The 23,277-nt window shown below is 38.6% G+C and overlaps 2 protein-coding genes across 2 annotated transcripts; one reads left to right on the plus strand and one right to left on the minus strand.

Annotated features, from left to right (window-relative positions):
• The first annotated feature begins 573 nt into the window (after positions 1–573).
• Positions 574–17,208, plus strand: LOC138041608 (ribosome biogenesis protein WDR12 homolog). The gene is made up of 15 exons (XM_068887358.1): positions 574–645; positions 2,467–2,558; positions 4,849–4,970; positions 6,638–6,744; positions 8,220–8,269; positions 9,879–9,944; positions 10,266–10,327; positions 10,437–10,532; positions 11,213–11,258; positions 11,390–11,484; positions 12,114–12,254; positions 12,408–12,513; positions 13,297–13,429; positions 13,839–13,911; positions 14,034–17,208. The coding sequence occupies exons 1-15, from the start codon at positions 590–592 to the stop codon at positions 14,139–14,141; spliced, it is 1,353 nt and encodes a 450-aa protein (XP_068743459.1). The 5' UTR covers positions 574–589; the 3' UTR covers positions 14,142–17,208.
• Positions 15,513–21,728, minus strand: LOC138041599 (lysosomal alpha-mannosidase-like). The gene is made up of 4 exons (XM_068887348.1): positions 20,706–21,728; positions 19,340–19,534; positions 18,271–18,447; positions 15,513–17,189 (listed from the first exon to the last, which is right to left on the minus strand). The coding sequence occupies exons 1-4, from the start codon at positions 21,627–21,629 to the stop codon at positions 15,513–15,515; spliced, it is 2,973 nt and encodes a 990-aa protein (XP_068743449.1). The 5' UTR covers positions 21,630–21,728.
• Between the last annotated feature and the right edge of the window lie 1,549 nt (positions 21,729–23,277).

The raw sequence follows: 23,277 nt of genomic DNA on the forward strand, positions 1-23,277 counted from the left end.
ACAAATGACTTTTTGACGTCACAGAAGTGTCATCAATCAATTATCTCTGGAAGTGCACGCACAAGCACTGGGGACAAGACTTGTAAAGTGATAACTTGAACAAAATTATCACAAGCTTCATTAAATTGCATTTTTCTTTCTGTTGTAATTCTGTGATATTTCTCATAATTCTGCATCTTGACTAAATGTTTACTAAATTCTTCACAAAGCCTGTTGTATTTTGCGCACTCTCGGGAGCGAAGGACGTAGTATTCTTTGCGTGCGCGCGCTTGTGTTCTTAGACCTATCCAATCCCCAATCCTTTTTTTAATCAGCTGACCAAAAGACACGTGGGCTCTGGGAACGAGATTGGACCTTTTCGTGAAATTCTCTAGAATATGGAAAAGAATAGAGAACGCGACCAGGTGAGTTTCAGGCTAAGAAGCAAATACAATACGTGTGCAGGTTTTTTTATATATATATTTTTTTGTTCACGGCTGTATTGACGTCAGCACCCCAGGATCCAGTTTAAGAAAGGAGAGGGTCAACCTCGGGGGGCCTGGTTCCCAGAGGTGGAAGTGGAAGGACCTGGAAACTACTCTTACTCAACATGGCGGACGACGAGAGTGGATACATTCAAGCACGTTTCACAACAAGACAGACGAAGTAAGACCGGAAAATGGTTACTTTTTATCGTAGGGACATAATATAACCTTATTGCTGAGAACCGATTTGATTTTTTCAAAGTCTGAGAATGCGACATTCCATTTTTCACTGGAAACACGTGCGTCTTGAAAAGGATCGTAATCGGGCGAAATGACTGGAGTCATTGACTAAATTTACCCCTCTCTCAGTTTCTCAATTTAACTTTTGTTTTTGCTGGTGAGGTCTGGTTATTTCAAGCATTTGTTTTGGTAACTTTTCGTAGATATCCAATACAGGCACTGTTTTCCACCCAAACATTAACCTTTAATAATTGAGCCAATTTACAGAGCACAAAGCGCTATTAACCATTGTTAACTACTGTTTGTAACTGTATTGTTCATTCCTATGTTATGGTTACATGACTTGCATGTACGTGGGCAGAGATGTCAACTCTTGGAGATCTTAAATCTGGAGATTTTTTCCTTGCATTAACCCCCCTATCATCAACCCACCCCCCAGAAATTGAACCTCCCTAGAACTTGACATCCCCTAAATTAATTCCCCCCTCAAAAAATTCGAGCAGGCGCCCCCAGTATCGATTTGCATTGCACACTGGAAAAAGTGGGCTAAGGGCCCATTTATACGAGGTGAGCTGCTGAGATCTCAGCAAGCTGGGCTTAAAAATTCTCACATAAACAGTCCAGCTTTGTATGTTGGGATGAGGAATTGTCATGATGCATGGGTTGCCTTGAAAACGCAGCCAGATTTGCATGATCACAGGATTATTTTTCGTTTTAAAATGCCATTCTGTACTTGCTGGAGCTAAAATAAACCTTCATTTCTGACCAAAACAGAAAATCCACCAGTTATTCCTTGTTTGACTTTGACGGTTACAAGGGGCATAAACAAATTCCTGAAATTCATCCCGGTAAACCGGGCTGGAATCATCCACATAAATACCTCAGCACTTTTACCTGGCCAGCCCCCCTCACCGGGCTGGCTCGCCTCATAAACAGGCCCTAAGGGAGGTATGATTTTCATCTTTTGAACCTAAAATTTTTAATCTGCATGAATCTAAGGGGCTTTGTAGCATAACAGCTCCTTCTGTATGCAAGAAAAATCTACAACTATAGTATTAAAAGCCTGCAGAAATGCACTCACAAATTGACACAGCTGGAAGCCAGAAATTTGTTGATTCTAGGAAAGTTTAGGACTAAAATATCAGCTTACAGAAGAGAAGGTTGAAAAAAGTCACTTTTACCCTGGAGACTTGGTGACTCGCACTGGGCATCTGGAGATTTGCTCTGTATCCGGGACACTCCTAGATAATATGGGAGAGTTGACATATATCATATTTGCATGGACTAGAATGATATTCTTGCAGCATGAGCACAAGCAAGGCAAGTGCTTTTTATGGCCAGGTGCTTAGTGAAATTTTCAGGCACCATACTGGGGTAACACTTCCAGAGGTGGCATTGGGGCACAGATTTGGGCAAGGGCACTTATGTCTGATGGCGGTTGTGCCTACTCCTTAGCGTTACCCCTAATATAAAGTACAAAGGCTGCTAATATGGGAAACATTCAGTGAATTAAACAAAAGTATGTGAATAAAGTGCCCCAGCATTGTGCATAAGAACCAAGTTTGGAGGGCAGGTATACTTTTTCTGTTTGGTGAGTAATTTATGGAAGAGTCCACAGGTTCCCCTTGCCTTGCTTCAAATCCACCTCATCTATGCACAAATTATCAACTCCTGCTTAGTCTTTATTGCCTACATGTATATTACACACCCAAGTGAACACGAAAACCAGCCAGCATTCTGAGATTCATCATTTTATTAACAGGTATGCAGTACCAAATACTCAGTTTTCAGTGCCCATCAAAGTTGGAAGTCAAGAACTTAATGAGCTGATCAATAGCTTGTTGTCTTCAAATGGTAACTATGTTCTAAACTACAGCTACTAAATAATGGATTGCCTTTACATGGTATTAAAAATTAATTAATAACCAAGATATTGATAATCACTCGTACACATTTTCACATAATTATTTATTTTGCTCTTACCTTGTACTATTCTCCTACACAGCAGTTGGAGGAGCGTTGCATGACCACATAAAGAACGGCTGCATAGGAGACTGACCTTGTACAATACTAGTTCATAACCCATTGACGCCTAGGAGTGAGACTTAACAAATTTTACTCTGTCTAACGCCAGACAATTTTTTTTCGTCAACTAGGGCCGTCCTAGGGCCCCTGATCATGAGGGGTGAATGGGTTAAATCTTACCTGATTCCTTACCAGCCATAAATTAAGGTGGGAGTTAGGTATTTATCAGCCCTGTGACCACCCATTGCTGTACTTGTTTTAAAACCCATTTATCCCTGAAGCGACCCTATTAACCGTAAAATCATCTGCCGTTAGACAGTGTAAGAGTAAAATCTTTAAATGGCACTATTTGATTGAAGGGAGGTACGGTGGCCTCGTGGTTAGTGTGCTTGACTCTGGATTGAGTGGTCCGGGTTCAGGTCCTGGCCGGGGACATTGCATTGTGCTCTGGGCAAGACACTTTACTCTCCTGGTGCCTCTCTCCACACAGGTGTATAAATGGGTACCAGCGAAATTGCTGGGGGTAACCCTGCGATCGACTAGCATCCCATCCAGGGGGGAGTAGAAATACTCCTAGTCACTTCATGCTACAGAGACCGGAGATAAGTGTCGGCCTGATGGGCCCTCTGGCTCGTAAACAGAGACTTTCATTGGATTGAAAGGGTTAAAGGGCACTGTTAACCCTTTACATCCTTAGTGGTCCGCTTTTGACAAGTAAAATCGTCTGGTGTTAGACAGAGTAAAATCTGTAGATGTTACTCTCAGGATTGAAAAGGTTAATAACAATAATTATCATTATTCTAATGATTAATTTTTCAATTAGAGCTGTAAAAAGGTTCTCATGCATCTATGTCTATAGATTCCTTTTCACCAGTTCTTTTATTAAAATTAGTTTTGGTTGTATCTGTTGTGGTTCAATTTTTTCTTGGTTTAAAATTTTTCAAACTAGTTCAATTGGTACTCTGCGAGCAGTCTCTTTTGATCTTCCTAGATAAGTCGGGAAGAGGAAAGTAGACTCTGCCAGCCGGCTCGACTTTCTTTGATTTGTCGCTCATCCAAAGAAATGGATGAGTCAGTCCAGTTTCGACTTGTCAAACCTGTTCTTTTAATTTGTGCGCATGATCAATGGCCACGCATCATCAATAATTTTTAAATTTACGACAGCGTGACAATTTTTAACTCAAATTTTTAACCCATACTCAACACGAAATGTCGAGCCGGCTGGCAGAGTCTACTTTCAAAAGCATCTGTTTACTGGTTTTGATTGGAATCAATGCTGTTAACAACAGTTTTAAATGTAAACAACTATCTACGATTGCACTTAACCCTATCATTGGGTCACCGAATGTGGAATGTGGACTTCGGACTAGGGAATTGCAACAGGGTATTGACCAAGGTTGTGACATAACTGTCTAAATTTCCACGAGTATTTCCTCCATATGTCGGTTACAGAAACTAGTTTGCCAAAATTGAGAAACCTATTAATTTTTTCAGTAAAAACTGAAATGGTAATTTAAAAACTTGAACTATCTTGAGTTTTAAGGAAATGATTTCATGCTCAACACGAAATGTCGAGCCATGTATGACCCCACCATATATTGAATACTAACCGACAAAGGTTGGATTTGAAATTAAATATCGTTTTAGGCCAATTATTTGGCCTAAAACGTTATTGCTCCTTAAATCTCAGGCTTAATCTGAATTATAATCTTAATCTCAGTGAATTAGGAGTGATAAAGTTTTAGGCCTAAAACAATATTTAATTTCAAATCCAACCTTTGGTGGTTAGTACTCAGTGAATGATGGGGTCACACATGGTGTTTTCGTGCTTCGTTTACAATGTAGCTGTTTCATTTTTTGGTGTTTTGCTGTTTTGTAGTTTCGTAATGCCCATGTAATTCTTATGTTTTTTGAAGAGCACTGAACGTGTCTTGTCACTCAGGGCAATCATTAAGGGCCGCGGGCCGTCGTCACCTACCTGAAGTTTCATTCCCGCCTAACTTAAAGAGAGAAACAATATAGTTTATGCAACAAATTCACTGTTTTCCCCACCAACGTCTCTAATTTCCCTGCCGTCTTAAAAAGTTAGTGACAGCCCTGTCACTATTCCATTCTACAGCTGTAGAAAAAGGGGAGTCTGACTTTGAAAGTGACAGGAATTTGCAGTTTGATTTTCTCATCAATGGAGTTTATTTGCAAGATACACTGGAAAAACACTTGAAAAAGTACACCATATCAACAGTAAGTAGTATTTGTACATTTGCACCTTGCCCAAATCCACTGAGTTCTATCTAAAACCACTGAAAACAGGAAGATCTCAAAACTGTATACCGGTAATAATTTATTTATGACGTCTTTGACCTTGATGCTGTGGGTTATGATGTACATGTAGGCATTAAAATTCCTACAGGTGGAAGTAACTGTAAGAGCTTTGCCAGATTTAGAAACAAAGGATACATCCCACACACAATTATCCATGTACATGTACATATCCTGGTGCTTTGTAAGGTGCGCTTTGCAAGAGTCATTTTTTTGATGATGTATTTTGAACATCTGTCAGAGGGAGCCCCCACTCCAACAGATAATGAAATAAATGAATGTTCTAATTTACTTTTGTTTTTGAATTTCTTTGAGCACTGCCATCTTGAATAATAAAAATAATGTCACATGCAAAGGCTAACATGCTAAGGTCAACCTGTTATTACTTTGTTCGAAGAATGAAGTATAGGATTTGACTCTGTTTTTGGACTTAAGACTTAATTTCTCTACATCTCTCATCTGGCAGTTGTGATGACCACTAAACCATGGAAGACTGCATGACAGCTTAACAGAGAAATAATTATGTATTAAGAAGTGTGTGTTACTGGAAACGGGTTTTTGTGTTTTTGTTGCACGCAATGCAATATCCAGTTGTCGTATGATTCTGTAACACATAGTTATGATAATTTTATAATACTGCCAGTATTGTTAAGAAAAAGTATTAAATATTTTAACCTAGAGACTTCCAAAGCATCTGTTTACTGGTTTTGATTGGAATCAATGCCATTAACAACAATTTTAAATGTAAACAACTATCTACGATTGCACTTAACCCTATCGTTGGGTCACCGAATGTGGAATGTGGACTTCGGACTAGGGAATTGCAACAGGATATTGACCAAGGTTGTAACATAAAAAAAATTCACACTCAATTTCTAATCTTGGGTGTCCTGTGCATAGGGTGAGCCTCAGCCAGTTTTCGTTTGTCTGCTTTTTAATACAGTGCCATCGTAATTAGATCATATGTGGACATGACTATCACCCACCTTGTGTATTGAGTCAATTTGCACCAACGCTGTTTTTTGTCAAGGGACATTTTTTTAGTAATAATTTCTAAGACAATTTCAAAAAATTCCAGATTTTCAACAATTTTAGTTTTTGTGACATCATTACCTCTTTACGCCAAACTTTCCCTTTTTGGCCACATTCCTCACATATTGATAATTTTGATAGATGTTCTCAGGGTTCTCCTTATCAAGGGGTAACCGGTAAAATTTACTGCTTGTAAGAGCACTTATTACCGCCTGCAAACACTCAGAAGTCGCTTATCCTTTGCAGAACGTCCAACATTAACCAATTGCTTTACCGGTTTGAAAAGGTGCCATACCTGTTGCGCTGAAAACTAGGGAGAACCCTGTGTTCTTCACATAAATGCGTCGTCTTCTAGGCATCTTTACTTGTCTAGTGATTCCAACCTCCAAAGTTCTCCCAACAAATGCACTTGAAAATCAATGGTTACTCCTTGTTATTTAGAAAGTGGGACCTTGGCGGGAAATTTTAAAATGAAAATAAGAAATTCTAAAATTTATTTCTCCTGATTCAATCTATAAGTTCAGAATCATGCTTTGTTTTACTCTTTTCTCACACAGGAAAGTGTTGTGGAAATAGAATATGTTGAAAAACACCCAACACCACGACCAGATAATTTTATGCTTCATGATGACTGGGTCAGCTCAGTGTCCATTCGTAAAAAATGGTATGTTAATTTGCATGGTGTATATTTATCTTTAACAGTCAAGCTGTGTCATGCACGACCAATATGAAAATTCGAATTCCTCTTTGGAGCTTCTGAGATTTGAATGGAATCTTGAAGATTTTTCTGAAAGTTGTTGCTGAAAAAATAATGCACAATAACTGAACAATATTTCATCAAACGCTTGAAATAGTTTACACTTTAAAAACACCGTTTATTTTAATATAATAAAATGAAAGTTCATAGCTAACTACCGGTATTTGCAATATATGAAAGGAAATAATCCCCAGGAATTCAGACTCTTGAGAGCAAAGTTCAAACCTGGAATGCAGATTTGAATACTCAGTTCAACTTTCAAAGCAACTGTAGCAAAAGGTACATTGCAACAAAATAGACAATCAGAAACTACTCTGGTTTAAAGTTACTAACATTTCAAAGACTCAACTTTTTGACATTCCTGTCCAGTTTCTTCATCAGGGGTGAACCAAAGTTATCACAAGTTAGAGTAAAATATGTGCACTCTTTCCTTTTTTTGGCAAATTGGTAGCATATTGAAGAAATATTCACTAAAGTGGAGGTGGCTAGTGCTGGCTATCCACTGCTAGCCACCAACACTGATTTGAATATGTAGTTGTTTTGTTATTATACTAAAAAAAAAAAGTGAGATAATATAGCACAAAAAGATGATTTTAACTCATTTATTCCTGCAACGATTACAATAATTGTGTTCGGGTGCAAATCCCGCATGAGTTGCTTGGAGGTGAATAGCAAAGGATTTTCAGAGTTGAGTAGTCAGTCAGAGCGTGCCCCGGCAGGTACAAAATGCAGGGCACAGGTCACAGGTCACAGGTCATTGTTTTACCTATACAGAAAGTATCCTAAACATTCATAAAAGCTAACCCTAGGCCTAAAAACTTTTCTTTAGGCCTAATTAGGCCTAAGGTTAGCTTTTATGAATGTTTAGGATACTTTCTGTATAAGTTAAATAATGACCTTTGACCTGTGCCCTGCGTTTTGTACCTGCCGTAGCGTGCCCTCAACGCTACCCAGTTTTGTAGTATATACCAAAAGAGGATACATTGTAAGTCTCAAGGTTATAAATACAACTGTAGTTATTTAGGAGACTGCACAAAGTATAAACTTAAAACAGATCAAAATTTAGATCATAGCATTGGTAATTGATGTGAAGGTAAAAAATGGAATTACCTACAGCTTTTTGTTTTTTTTTTTTCTCTGACCATTTTAATCACTCACTGAAGAACTATGTCCCCATTAACCCTTTGACGTCAAAACCAGCCGAAACTGGCCAGACGATTTTACTCATCAATGGGGAACCCCTGGGAGTCAATGGGTTAATGGGTGAGGTAATGAATTTGATCCCATCAATGCGTCGGCCAACATGCTGCCAATAATTATATTGGCCAGCTCATTACCGATCTTATTGATTATTTTTAATGATTATTTATTTCTATTTCAAGTATTCTGAGTGGCTGTTATGACAACAATGTTTACATGTGGGATGTTTTTGGTAAGTACCGGTACATGTATACTAAGTGGTTCATGGAGAAATGTATAGAATTTAATGCATGCCAGTTTATTTTTATGAGCATCACAAAGTCCCGCAGTTAAAGTTAATAGTACTTGAGTCCAGGAATACAAGTGTCCGGTAAACCCCTGCTCCTGAATTAAAGATAAATAGCCCCATTGCTCTAACCGAAAAACAAAGGTAACCTTACTGCTTACGTTATTGTTGGAAACAGGTAGCAAATGCTTTAACAGGACATTCTGTGTTAAATATCAAATTTGGCTTTCATCCAATTACAGTGTACATGTACAACTTGTATGTTCATTTCGGGACATAAGTGAGAAATAGGCCATTTACAACAAACTGGTCACATGACTGATAATTGGTGAACTTAAAGCTCAGACTTTATAAGTATAGGTAATTACATGATTTCAAGTGCAATCTGGAATAAAGAAGCACAACTAAATTTTTTTAAAGACGACCAAAATTGCATGAGCCTGTAGGGCGAGTGCAATTTGTAGTCTTTGAAAAATTAAAAGAACTTATTTATTCGAAATTGCAAGAGAAAAATCATGTGATTACTCATTAATAATATACATGAAAAAAATCGAGACGGTTAAGCAGAAGAAACTCATGTGTATCATACAGTCAGGGAAAAATTATGCTATAAATTGCACCATACAGGGCGCGTAGTTGATTTGAAAACAAAAGATTTGAGTGGTTCTGACCAGACCCTATTGTTTATTAGCCATTCATAATCCAGAAATTTATTATTTTGACGTGTAATGAGCACTGGTATTACACTTTTTGCACTGCTTCACTTGAACTGCACTGCTCTTAGCCGATCAGAATCAAGTAATTTTTTCATGTATATTATTAATTCCAGAAATGGAAAGATTGTGTTTCAGAGAAGTACCACTTGACATAAAGATTTTATGATGATTTAAACACTCGAAAGTTCCATACTTTTGTTTACGAATGAAATAAGGCTTTCGCACTCCAGTGTAAGTGAGAATAATTTATAATGTGCAAGGTTGGAAATTTTAATACTTTCATATTTTGAAGGAAGAAATGAAAAGGGATTTTAAAACTTAGAAAAATACAAGGATTTGTATGAAAATCATAAAACGGTGACTGGATAGCAAAGCATCCTTTTCCCATACAAATCCTTATAAATCTCAGTCAACCATAACAACACCAGTTGAAACGATATATACGAAAATTGGCATGGTATCATATTTTGAGCTGCTCTTTATATTTCTGGAAAAATTACAGTGTATTTTATGAAACCAGCATCATCATCGTGTTTTTGAAAAAAAGGTCACATGATGAATTGTTGCTCAAGGATAACACAGTTTTGCGTTTTGCTTAAATGTGTTCCATACATGTCAAACGTCTTTAGAAAGAATAACTAAAGACTTAAGTTTGAAAAGATAGAGGGGCAAAGAAAAATGGTAAATCAAACAATAATATTTTTATTTATCACACACATCAATTTTTATTGATCTGCAGCACTTGCAATGGAGCTTGTGTTTCCAGAATCCCTAATCACTATTATCATCATGCCATAATCTGAAAATGTTATTGATTATAATCTTATGCTGTACGATAGGCACGTGCGTTGCAACAGTTGATGGCCACACGGCACCTGTCAAGAGTGTCTGTTGGATTGATGTGGGTAAGTCTCACAAGTGCCAACTAACTTTATTGCTCTATTAATGAAGAGCTGTGTACATGTCTCTTATTATTGCTTATTTATAGAATATCAACTTATCTTAAAGAAACAAAAATACAGCCGTAAGTAGAAACAATGGAACTTGTATAAATTGTGAGGCTAAGCTGCACGGTTTGTTTCTTCTTGTATACATGTAGATTTGATCTCTTATTAATATTGCCTTCCATAAGTAACATGTATTATCTGTTAAGGCAATGGGTCTTTTCATCCAATTCCATAGGTTCTAGAAATTATCTACATTAACATCACTAACTTCATTTGTAGATGACAATGATGATGGTTTATTCATCAGCTCATCTCAGGACCAGTCCATAAGACTTAGCCAGGTAAACATTTATTAATGACCCCAGCTTTAAAAAAAGGAGTGCATTATTGTTTTGCCAATCATTATTTTAGGGGATTGTGCTGATATTTCTTTTCCCTGCTTGCTTTTAGTGGTTTGGAAAGGAGAGTAAAGCTGATTGTGTTCATGTTTGCAAAGGACATTCACAAAGTGTTGATGCTCTTGCTGTTGATGATTCTAAAACAAAGGTGATCAGTACTATTGGTTTACATGATTACATAATTTTATTTTCATAACTTGTTGTTGTGACGATCTTTAGTACGACTTGAAAAAATGAGGGAGTTTGAGCCTAGAAAGTGCAAATTTTACAAGGAGAGGGAGGTGGAATATTAATTTTTCAGATTTATAGACCCAAATACTCAATCTACATGGTACAGTCTTAAAAAAGGGGGTTTCTTTATATAATAATTATGATGTGTTCATCCTTTTCAGATGCAAACAAGCGGTTATGAAATTATGCTCAAAGGAATTTACAAAACCCTAAAACTAACCCTCTGGACACAACACAATCTTTGTTTGCTCACCATGGTTACAACACAGTATGTGCTTCCAAACATGCAGTTTGTCACATCCTTCCAAAAGCGCTTTTCTCACAAAAATAAGCTTTATTTCAATGATCTGATGGGAGATAATTGATATAAAGATGGTTTTTGAAGATGATACTCAACAATAAAGCAAGAATTAATTATTTATTTGAGGCTAATTATTTTCAGTTTCGTTGTAAAAGAAGCTAGGTACTCCGATCAAAGTAGGCGGATGCTGGTACTCGGGTCCCGGCTTCTAATGTAAACCCTGACATTTTGATGAAATGGTGTGGTTGCAGTTTTCACGTGATCCTTATTTATTTAGTACATATTTTCCTGTTAAGTTTTGTAGTGGCTCGTGGGATAAAACATTAAAGATATGGTCTTGTGGTAAGTGTTTACACACTGCAGTGCTATGTAAACTTGTTTTTAAAGAAAGGGACATCAAACTCTGTTCATTACTAAATGTATTTCTTTTCTTTAAAATGTTCTTCTCTCGTATTCTTATCATGTGTTTTCAGTTCCAGATCTGTCAGCTTCCGATGAACTAGAAGAGGATGGCAAAGTCACAAAGAAACAGAAGAGAGCCTCTAATAACAGAAAACCAACTACAAGGGTAGAGTGTAAAACATGAATTCCCAAAAATGAAAATGGTCTTTAAGCTCTTGGAACTACTGTGCATTTACAGTAGTATGTTAATGTGGTCTTTGAAATACATGTACAATTTATGGAGGAGGTGACATTTTAGATAGAGTTCTTTCTAATCTAATTTACAATGTACAATGTACATGTACAAGTTTTCAGCACCCTGACCTCTCAATTGGCTGTGTCTTAAGACAACTGACCAGTCACCTTGTTATCATACAGACCCAACTTTTGTTACCATATCAATCATATCATGTTTATTTGAATCTTACATTTAGTTTGTTCACTGTTCTCTCTTTTCCTGTTTGGGCATTTAGATCACTATTTTTACTTTTGTTGCAGGAACAAAATTTTAATTGTTGTCTGAATAGTGACAGATCTACCAAATTGGTTAGAGTCAGGTGTTTTGGCCACCCTCACTGTCTGTAACAGTACCTGCAGTAGATTTGTTGTTCTATGCAGATTGCATTGGCTGTTGTGGCTTGCGGCCTCACTGATTGCATGAAAAAAATTGGGAACAGTGAACCGTTTGGCTTCTCAAACTAATCAATGTCATTTTTTTTTTTTGCATGTTTTGCCATTTTCATTTTCTCTTTCCAGACACCAATGATGACCCTGTCAGGTCACACAGAAGCTATCTCTTGTGTTTTGTGGATGAGCGACAATGTGGTTTGTAGTGCAGGATGGGATCATTCCATTCGGATATGGGACCTGAGTGCAGGGATCAACAAGCAGACCCTGGTATGTGTGATTATGGCAGTTACAATATTAATTACTTTTAATGCTAAATATTGTTGTCTTCTAAGGATGTCATGTCACTTGCATGAGTCAAAAATTATTTTCAATTAATAATTATTATTTTATAGCTTTTTGTCTTCATTTCTTTTGTTTCAGAATGGTTCTAAAGTATTTTGCAGTATATCTTACTCCTCCATGTCGGAGCTTCTTGTTTCTGGAAGCACAGACAGACATGTCAGACTGTGGGATCCGAGAACAACAGGTCAGTCAGTCTGTCTGCCAGACAGCCTGCTAGGCGGTTGGTCTGTCTGGAAGTCTTTCAGTCGTTTGGTTGGTCGGTCAACCAACCAATTATTATTAGTTGGCCAGTTATTTGGTCATTTAGTCAGTGAGTGAGTTGACTGGTGGGTTGGTCAACTGGTCAATTAATCAGACTTAACTGATTTGAGTGTAATGTGAAGTGCTAAGTTTCTGCCCCATATGAACCATGTGGGCATTTCTACTGATGGAAATGGGCCCACACAAGCACTGATTTGAGTGTAATGTGAAGTGCTAAGTTTCTACCCCATATGAACCATGTGAGCGTTAGCCCTACTGATGGAAATGGGTCCAGTTAAGTCTGTTCAAATATAAGTGCTTCATGGCCAACGTTTGCAAAAACGTAATCCTTCCTTGTACCTGTACATGGTCAATTAATCAGTTGGTCGCTGGATCCATCATTCAGTCAGTCAGTCAGTTTGTCCATTGGTTAATCAAGAACCTTATTTGTGACAGCCATTGCACTGACTTTGTTAGCTCTTAGAATGAAAAGGTTAATGATTGATCCTATTAGTTATTAGCGTAAATGTACATTGGAAGCATTTGTTGCTGCAAAAGTGGTACAATGTACCTTGCGAAATCATGGATGTTTATATTTGTAGTGCCTGGCCCAAGATATTGGTGATATCCGTATAAACGTATCAACACATGCATTTTGGAAAAAGTGTTTTGTTAAATTTTGCTTTTTTCTCTCATGTTTTTTAATCATTTTTGCGATGTCTTTCAGATGGAACAGTCATCAAGACTACTTTGACGTCACACCAAGGATGGGTCTCTTCAGTGGCGTGGTCACGTAGTAGCGAATTCGAACTTATCTCTGGATCATATGACAATAGAGTTAAGCTCTGGGATACACGGAGGTTAGTAACTGGTTTCTCTGACTGGATCCCCTTCTGTCCGTCCCTTCCTCCCCCCCCTCCCCCCCTCCCCCCGAAAAAACATTCGGATTCTTGGTAGGTGAGCCTTTGAAATTAAAGTCGAAACAAATGCAAATCAATTCCGTCAAAAAACTGATGTTGTTGTAACAACTCCTTAAAAGCACTACAGGTAAACATAGGGATTAGGTTCTAAAGGAATGGGGTATGTTTTTTTTTTTTGGGGGGGGGGGGGGTGATGACCATATCGGAAGTGAGATGCTTGAGACAAGTTAGGCACAGAGAGGGCCCCCGCCCCCCGCATCCTTTGGTCCTCTCTCTCTCTCTCTCTCTCTCTCTCTATGGGACAGGTCAGCCTTTTCATGGTAAAAATTCGAGTTTCTTTTCTCATCAGCATCAACATACCGCTGTACACACTGTCAGAACACCAAGACAAAGTCATGTGTGTTGACTGGACTATGAAAACGGTATGTTGTCAATTAACTTAAGATTTTTTCCTTCTTTTATCCATCCTTCAAGACGCATATGGCCCAGAAAGGTCTATATATATATATATATATAGCGGAGTTCACTGTTCTCGTATTTTCAGTCAATTCTTAGTGGTGGTGCTGACAACCAGTTGATAACTTGCGATATCTCGGAAGGAGGCTCCAGGACGACGGACAGTGATATGGAACACCAGTCTGCAGATACGTAACATCAAACTCCTAGTCGGGATCATCAAGCGAACCTCGACTGGTTCGACAGTCTTCACTGAGAATGAACCTGGCCGTCATCAAATTAAGAACTTCGCCAGTACAAAAATGTGCTTAAAAGGATTAACAAAGAAGAACAAGAGTGGATTTACGGTCATCTCGTGGCCGGAAAGCCTCGCCATAAACCAACTCGCCAAAGATTAAGAAGAATACCTAAAGCGCTGTTACAACTATCCAACTTTTCGCACAACGCCATGGCGCGACAAGTTGCACAAAACATTGCTTAAAGTGCAGAAGACACAAAATTTTTTATTAGCTTGCTCGAAAGAGCTTTCAAGAATGCAATAGCGCTCGTGGTTGCCGAATTATTCAATATTTTGATTTATGCAAATTAGAGGACTTGTGACGTGACATGGTGGACACAAAATTGTGTAAAATCACAAAATATGGAATATAGTCGCAAGTCGTCTAATTTGCATAAATCAAAATCTTGAAATAACTTGGCAACCAAAAGAGCTATGACAATAAAATAAACGTCTTTCTTCATCATTTTGAAAGCTCTTTTAAACAAGGTAATAAAAATTTTTGTGTCATATGCACTTTAATGTAACATAGCTTTCAACGGCCTAAAACGTTGTGAGACAAGTTGAACGCTTCACGCAACGTTACAACCATTTTTTTTCACTCATTGCGCATTGTACCAACTGTCGTGCAACCTGTCGTGAAAATGTTCCTTCAACCTCATGTGATCATCGAAAACGAGACAAGTTGCCGGGAAACGTTGCCGAGTGTAACATCCCGTCAAACAATGTGTTTGGAAATGAGAGAACTCTTGTCGAGACAAGTTTCACGAAAAATTGTCCACCTCAACAGCGCCTTTATAGATGAGGAAATGGGTGCAAGGAAATACGGGACGTTGCAAAGACTGGCGCTCCCCTTAAATACAACGCGATCTACGTGCTTCCTTTTTTGTTCTCTTGCTCTCCGAGTCTGAATTCCAAATCAGTTTCCACACACGACACTGATTTTCTTGAAAAGTTCGATTTATATTGAAAACATACACAAACTATTTTTTGAAAAGGAGTTTTATTGTTTAACTTGTCAGCTAAAAATGTTTCAACTCGTATAAAAAGCAGTCTTTTTTAGTACATGTTGTCTAAAAGTTACCACTGACTGATTGTTTTAACAATTACATTCTGATTGTTTAAAAAATTATTAATGTTGTGCATATTATATAACTTAGGAATATCCCCAACTCACAAAGCTTTTAAAGAACGAACTACGTTACAATTGGCTCTTTCTAATTCGACAATATCAGTCCACTGTTTGTGTTGTACACATTTATTTTTGTTCTAGCAAACTCACAGCTAAAACTAGTAGGGCATTTTATTTCCATAATGGCGTTTAATAACAGCCTTGAACGTGCGTATCTGCATTGGACTAAGCTGCACATTTAAATCAGTTGGCGATCGAGGCATCTCTTTCTTCTTCTTTTCGATTTTCGTTCCTTTTTTAATATTCCAGCGAAGAGGTTGTTTGTCCTTCATCAGCTGATTGGCAGACAGGTTCATTTCCGTCATGGACTCGATATCAAAATCGGTGAACAGCTCCGCCAATGAAATGTTCACAGGTTGTGATAGCTTAGCATCCTCGTCAACTTCATACTGATGCTCCACGCGGATCAGGGCCAAGTCCCTCGCAGTTTCCAAGGTCAGAAGGTGAACGTTCGGCGGTAGTTCACGTTTAAGACCACCGTGCAGTGAGTTATACAGGTTCGTCCATTTTTCGAAACCGAGGCTGTTTGGCGCAAAAGCGAGCACGGGTTCCAATAACAGCTTTTCTCCAAGTTCACGATGCAGAGCTGCAGAGGACTTGGGTGGCGCCAGAATGACGCATAGTTTGCCACGAACAATCAAACCTTTTCCCGATATCCCGGTCTCGTTTAGCGGTTCATTGACTCCTCTCTTGTCATCTACCAACAGTCGCCTATGAAGCATGATCTCCATAGAGCCACTGGTCAGGCTTGACCCACCCAGTGAGCGGTCAGTCAGAATCGTCAGCTGCTTATTACTGTCTTTAATGTACATTCGACTATTCACGGGATAATAATTGCCTGCCACTGGCTCTGTTACGTTCAATTTCCAGGTGGGTCGGTAATTCACCTTGCGTTGTTGCATTTCTCTTCCATTCGCATCAGTGAAGAATACCTGATTGGACTGAATATCCGTGTCGAAACGACTTATGATCTCTTTTCCCCAGTTATCCGCGATGGGAATGGGCCCCACTGTGTATTCAAACTCGGCATGCCGCTGTCCAGTATACACCCTCACCACTTGACTAAGAAAGGGTGAAATGACCTGTCGAATCTCTTGGACCAGGGGACCCTTAAACAGTTTGGTTGTCACCTTCTGCGAGATCAAAATCGGTTGACTGCCATTGGGTCTGAAGATGTACGCACCAGATGGCTGTTTCTTGTCAGCGCTGCCACGGTACCAGTAAAAAGTTTGGGTCAGTTTGGAGGTCACTTTAGAACTCTTATCTGTCATGCTTGTCAAAAGACCACTGTCCGAAGAAAAGGTAAGTTGGATGTACTCATTTTCAATCGATACCTCTTCGGAATCTTTCCTAAGCTTCTTCGGTGGTTCTCGGAATAGTTCCTTTAGACGAGACGACTTGGTTGAATTGATGAAATAGGTAGCAAAGCCCAGGGCTGGAAGTTCGGCGTTAAACACGATCTCAAAAGACGACACGCTTTGACCTTGATTCTGTTCTTTTTGCACCTGTTTTGTAGCATCCGAAATGGGAAGAATTTGGCTTTCAACTGGATGTCCCTGCGGTCCATAGACAGCCATGGAGCCAACTGCTAACGGAAGCCGGATCATCGCACTCACTTGCCGCGCAATGGCGTTGTAAATTGTCACCGTGAAGGCTTCCTTTTGTTCACTTTCGGCACAAACGCTTATGTTAAGATGGTCGCAGAACGTCATGGCAGGAGGTTGGATACCGGTTTTTTTCACTGTGAATTTTCCCAGGACAGCTGTTATCAAAGCCTAATAAAGGAATATGAATTGAGGTGCTTTCTTTTTCGCTTTGACAATACAAATGCAGGGTTTGTCCGCCTCCTTCACTATTCAAAATTCTCCAAATTTTAAGCCTGTGCTCTTGCATAGACCTTTTCGCAGATACGGCGGCCATTTTGATTTCTATTGTTCCGACAGACATTATGGGATACTCTGGGGGCAAATTAATATGTATTTGCCCCTTGGGCATCCCATAATATCTATTTGAAACAATGGAAATCAAGATGGCCGCCGTATCTGCAAAAAGATCTATTGCAAGAAACTTGGGTTGACATCTCATGATCATTGACAACGCACTGATTCCCAAATGAGTCACACGAGGTGTTTTTATTATTATTTTTTCACTGCCATCAATAAGCAGTTTCCGAGTCCATGTCTGCCTCCGCTTCAGAGCGAGTCTAAGTGCGAAGTTTTTGTGATGGTAATTAATTCTACTTTACACATGAATGAAACTAATTTTCATAAGAAAAAATTTGCACTTAGACTCGTGTTGAAGAGGAGACAGACATGAACTCGGAAATGGCCTCCTAATCACAGTGACGGATTGCTAGGTGGCATTTCGCATTATGATTGGTCAACTGCGATGCCCTTATCAGTTTCTCTTTTTCAAGTAGTTTGATGTGGTAAATTGACCACCGTAAAGAAATTTGAAAGCTGACGTTGCGAGAAACAAATGTCTTTACATTGTTTAATTTACTTTATCAACCCACTTGATAAACCCAGTTCTGTGTTTGACTTCTGCACTGGCGCAGCACCACAGTTTCTCTTGAAATTAAGCCCCTTTATCTGTTTTTCAAGGCCTGTCAATTTTCGATTCAGTCATAATTATTACTGTCCCTACAAAGCAAAACTGTTTGTGCAAAGATGAACTTCACATTCTTCACACTTATGAAATGGCAGTACCCTAAGGGGTACTTCACACTTATCACCTCTTCACACTTATGAAATGGCAGTACCCTAAGGGGTACCGGTCCTGCCATTTCATACGTGTGAAGAATGTGAAGTTCATCTTTGCACAAACAGTTTTGCTTTGTAGTGACTTAAAACATACCTGACATTCAACCGCACCAATAGCAAGTCGCTTAGCATAATCATCAGCCACATGTTGTTTTTCTGTACCAGTAACAGCATCGTGGTGTTGGGCCACAGCCATTGCTCGGCGTAAAGTATCAGAAGATGGACCGTTGCCTCCTTCAGGGCCATTTACCAATTCCAGTTGTTTACAAACCTAATCAGAATAAAATAGTCTCACAGTGAGAAAAGCCTTGGGCTGCTTACACCTCCATGCTAAGATTATGAAATTCAAGCCATTTAAAATTAAAAAGGAAAGATTGTAGAGGAGGGGTTGCGTGTTACAGATAATCATTTGGCCACATAGGTTATCTAATTTTAAGGAATCTGTCATCCCTATCAAGAAAAAAAAAATTTCTTAGACTTTGCATAAAAAATGGGCATATACAAGTACTTAATGAGAGCTTTTGCAAAAGCATGTCAATTCAAACCACAAAAACTCCATGCAAATGATTATTCTTCCCCCATAATCTATAATTTTTATCTCACAACAAATCACCATTACAGACAATAATATTAGCATACTAGGATGTTGAAACGGTAAAAAATAAAAATTCTTTTTATACATCTAGCAGGACTTTGTTTATCTCCAGCACTTTAGCCGCCATGTCCTTGCGGACCAAAACAGGTCTAACTTCGAAATGTCGTATCGTTTTCGGTAATTTTTGTTGTCAAGTGCATTTCAAAATGTTGTCTTCTTTGAACAAAACTAATTAATTATTGCCAAGCAACAGTTTAACAATAGTGCAATAGCCTATGAAATTTATGCAACAGTAAGTTTACAATAAAAATAAGGTCAAATTAAAAAGGAGTTACAAAAGACATGTTGAACAGGGCTCACCAAGAATCAGGCGCATACCCAGCTGTCTTGCAAGGGTGGGTACCAACTCGTCTGAAGTCAGGCACTCGTCATTCAGTGAGCATGTGTGTTGCATTAAATTTTTGACAAAGGGGGTCCTGGAAACCCCTGGAACACTCCCTGGGAATGCTCTAAAAGAATGGATCAATTCTTACAGTATATCACAGAATGTGATGTAGAAATGTCTGACCTGCAATAAATTGTTGTTGAGCCTCACATATCGCTTGACTGCTGGTCGGCTGGTGAAATAACCAGTCCAGTAACAGTGTGGACAGTCAGCATATGGAAAAAAGTCGTCAGTCTTTAACTCCCATGTCTGATTAGCATTGTGAAGTGCATCAAGGTACATGGTTGGTGTGGAATAAAAGGCATTCACACGACCATCCTATCAAGGAAAGTTTGCTTGTTAGCTTCGCACTTAGAATAGAATAACTATTTGACCATAGTCACAATTAACACCATTGCAATGTAAGTCAAGGGACTTCTTAAATAAAACAATTTTTTTCTCAGGGTGATGCAATTATTCTGATTACAGCATGCCTTACTACTGCTGAACCACTAGGAACTCCCGATGGCTTGGCGAATGACTATCTAATCACTTAGCAACATCTACATACACTCAAAATCTATATCCCCTTTTGCAATTTCCCTCCCACAAGTGATACTTGGAAATTTTACTCTGTCTGACACCAGATTATTGTACTTGTCAATGGAGGGTGCTTTAGGGGTGAAAGCATTAAACTGGTTGAAATACTAGTTTGAACCTGTGTTCCTCGATATTCCCACCACAATTTTTTTTCAATTTACGCCAAAGGGCACATTGCAAAATAAATCCAAATAAGCCAAAATGGTTAATACACAAATTTCATAGTTGGAGGATACTTGATCCATACCCTGCAAAAGAACATATATATTTTTTTGTTATCACAAAAATGCTGGAAATCAATTCGCGTACACCCCTCAGATCAGGTTTCCACTTGTGTGAACTGAGAAGCTTTTTAGTAAGTACCTAATAATCAAACAACAGACACAACAAGTTCATGCGCCTGGATATATTGCATATGCTTATCACAGTCATGTGCAACCAGCTTGAGCTTGTTTAGCTACTATGTGAACCCAAAGGTTTTTCCCTGTTGAAAAACAAGGAGCTATAAACAAGTTTTCAGTGATGTTGGCAAAATAAGTTGCTTGTCTGCTGCTGTTTTACAGCTGTTGCTGTCACCAATGTAATTATGTTGTGATGCCTGTGTGCTAACAAATATACAGCACACAGCTTTGTAATTGTCATTTCATCAGTTCGTAGTATTGGTGAATCAAACGGAAGTTTGTTGCCTGTTGTAACCAATTTTTTTCTATTTGGTTGATGGCAAATTTGAATATTTATCATAAAAAATGAGTCGTCGATATCTTTTAAACAAACAAACAAACAAACAAATACTTATACATTCATCAAATTAATAATAGATAAATGCAACTATTGATCATACATCAAAGAAAACTTTCGTTTTTTTCAACAGCGATTGAATTAACTAGTCAGATTTGTAATAAAAACTTACTTCATTCACGTATTTAATCAGTTTGTCCAAATTTTTGTACCACAAATTAGCATTTTCGTACATGAAATCCGATCCCATAGTCAACATAATGTGGTTGGTTTTGTAGTGCAAAGCCTGGCTGCAAGTTGTGGCTACAAATTTTGCAACTGTTTCTTTGACATTGAGGTCAAACAGGTTTGGGTCATCTTGTACAGGTGGATCTGCACAAAACTGATCATAGCAAAAACCTTTAGGCGGATTATACCCATTGAATAGCACGCCTGTAAAAATGTCCGACTTTTGCGCTAAACTTCTGCTTCCTCTCCACACCAGTTCCATTCTCTGCTGCTCCAGACGAAGATCTTTGTCTTGGTAATCGATGCGACCAAAGAAGAATCCATCGAATGACATTTGAGAGAAGATGGAGGCTTGTTCATTCGAGTGACCGAACGGATCAATATGCCAGGCTATTCGTGGCCTTGCATCGGAACCAAATGTTTCTTGCACAAAGTTTAAGCCATAAGTCATTTGATCAATAATACCATTGTAATGTGTGGCTGCTTCATCGTTCATACACCATCCTGCGTTGATAAACTCAAGTCTCTTTTCGGAAACAAGCTTCTTTACATCTGTTCGCATGGCTTCACTTTGTTCGTTCCACCATCGCTCAAAAAACGCGATTTCCACGTAAATAAACCGCTTTGAAGGATCAGCCATCAACTGTGGAATGACTGAATCCAAAATGTACTGGACACCGGCGTGTTGGATTGAATTATTGGCTCCATAGAAGTATTCATCGACAGTCTTCAACCAACCAACATCGTCGTGTGTGTGGGGAACAAGGTGAACTTGCAGTTTGTCCTCATTCTTCACCTCTCCGTCCAAGTTACAAACAAAGGCTGAGCCAAAACCCAGTAGAGTGAGAAAAAAGATTACAGTCGACATTTTCCAAATTCGCGAAGTTGCAAACTTTTCGTTCTGTCAGGTTGCGGTCATATTTTCATAACACTATTTCCATCACACTTGAATCACGAGATATTCTTGTGCATCTAGAATGAGAAGTACTGGAACTACTAGATTCCAGATCACACCGACTCAGAGACCAGGAAGTGAGTGTGTAACAAAAGGCATCATCTCGAGTCCCTAGGGAATAAATAAAAGGATATTGTATGAGCTTATTCCGCAGAGCCTCGAGATGATGCCTTTTGTTTAGGACTGAATTTTTTTAATTCATTGAAATGGGGCTATTGTTACTTATTCTTGCTGCGTGTGAGTGGAGTGAAACCAGATCAGAAATTTGGGTTTTCCTTCGGGAGTACAGATTTGTGAGCTAGCGTTTCTAGACGAACGTCAATTAATACTACCCACTTGACATGACAGTCAAAGATGGACTCGGTCTTTGAGCGTTCGATGTGTGTTTTAGAGACTAGGCTCCTGACGAGGGGATGGATCAGGCCATTTGCCTAGATCCTGCATATTATTAAGTCGGACAGGAATGTTTTTTCCATATAGGCACGGATAAAGATCCTGGTTGCCGGAATTAGTCGGTGTTTTCCAACTAAGCTTGCGTCGTGCGTCTCATATTGATCTCGAAAATAAGTCAGTCAGGTAATACCTTTAGCTTTTAATTGTTGTTACTGAACACGGATGTTATTCCCTCATGAACAGAACACAAAATTTAAGGATACTGGGATCGTAGAAGCGACCCCAAGAGAATAGGTGCAGGTACGCGGGGCACTTTTACCATGGGAAACTGCATTTAGTGCGTGTGACGGACATTTCCCGTGGTAATTTCCATGGATACGTGAAAAAGATCAGACGAAGCGCCCATGGCATTTAACGTGCTAAGTTGGAAGGGTGTGTTGATGCCTGAGGTACAAGAGCCAATCACGATGCTGATGATGTTAAGATTAAATTTCTCGCCTATGAATGGCTTGTGGGACGGGACGCCTGTGGAGACCACGTCTAAAATTAGCTTTAGTGTCGTTTTCATGGTAGTCAGATGTGGTGCCTGTCACGAAACTCTTGGCTTGATACTGTCATGTCGGACATACAACATACATATCTCTTTTCATTTTCGCGCGAAAGGTAATCGGAAAAGCTCACACGGATTTCGCAACACACACACACACACAGACACCACTTCTCTTCTTCGAATTTCTGCGTTCTTAGACCGAATTCGCACGGAAAAAGTATTCCTTAAGTGATCTTTGTCTGCTCTACGAGCTACTTGTGGCAACCTAATAATAATAATAATAATAATAATAATAATAATAATAATAATAATAATAATAATAATAATAATAACTTTATTTCCACTATCAAAACAATTAGTAAATATTTACAATTTTAAACTATATATCGAAATTAGTTAAAATTTTAAAAACTAAATTATATCTTCACGATAGAAAACTGTTTACAATATGTGAATAATTTAAAAATGGGAAAAAGACAATTAAGCATTTCTAAAGAAAAAGGTAATCAAAAATCTAAGAAAAAGGTAATCAAAAATCTAAGCCTAAAATTATGAGTACAAATGTAGACCAGCTACAGCAAGAGTAAAGTCTTCTGAGACCTCACGAGATTTGAAAGG

This window comes from Montipora capricornis, chromosome 1, assembly GCF_036669925.1.
Source record: "Montipora capricornis isolate CH-2021 chromosome 1, ASM3666992v2, whole genome shotgun sequence".
NCBI lineage: Eukaryota > Metazoa > Cnidaria > Anthozoa > Scleractinia > Acroporidae > Montipora > Montipora capricornis.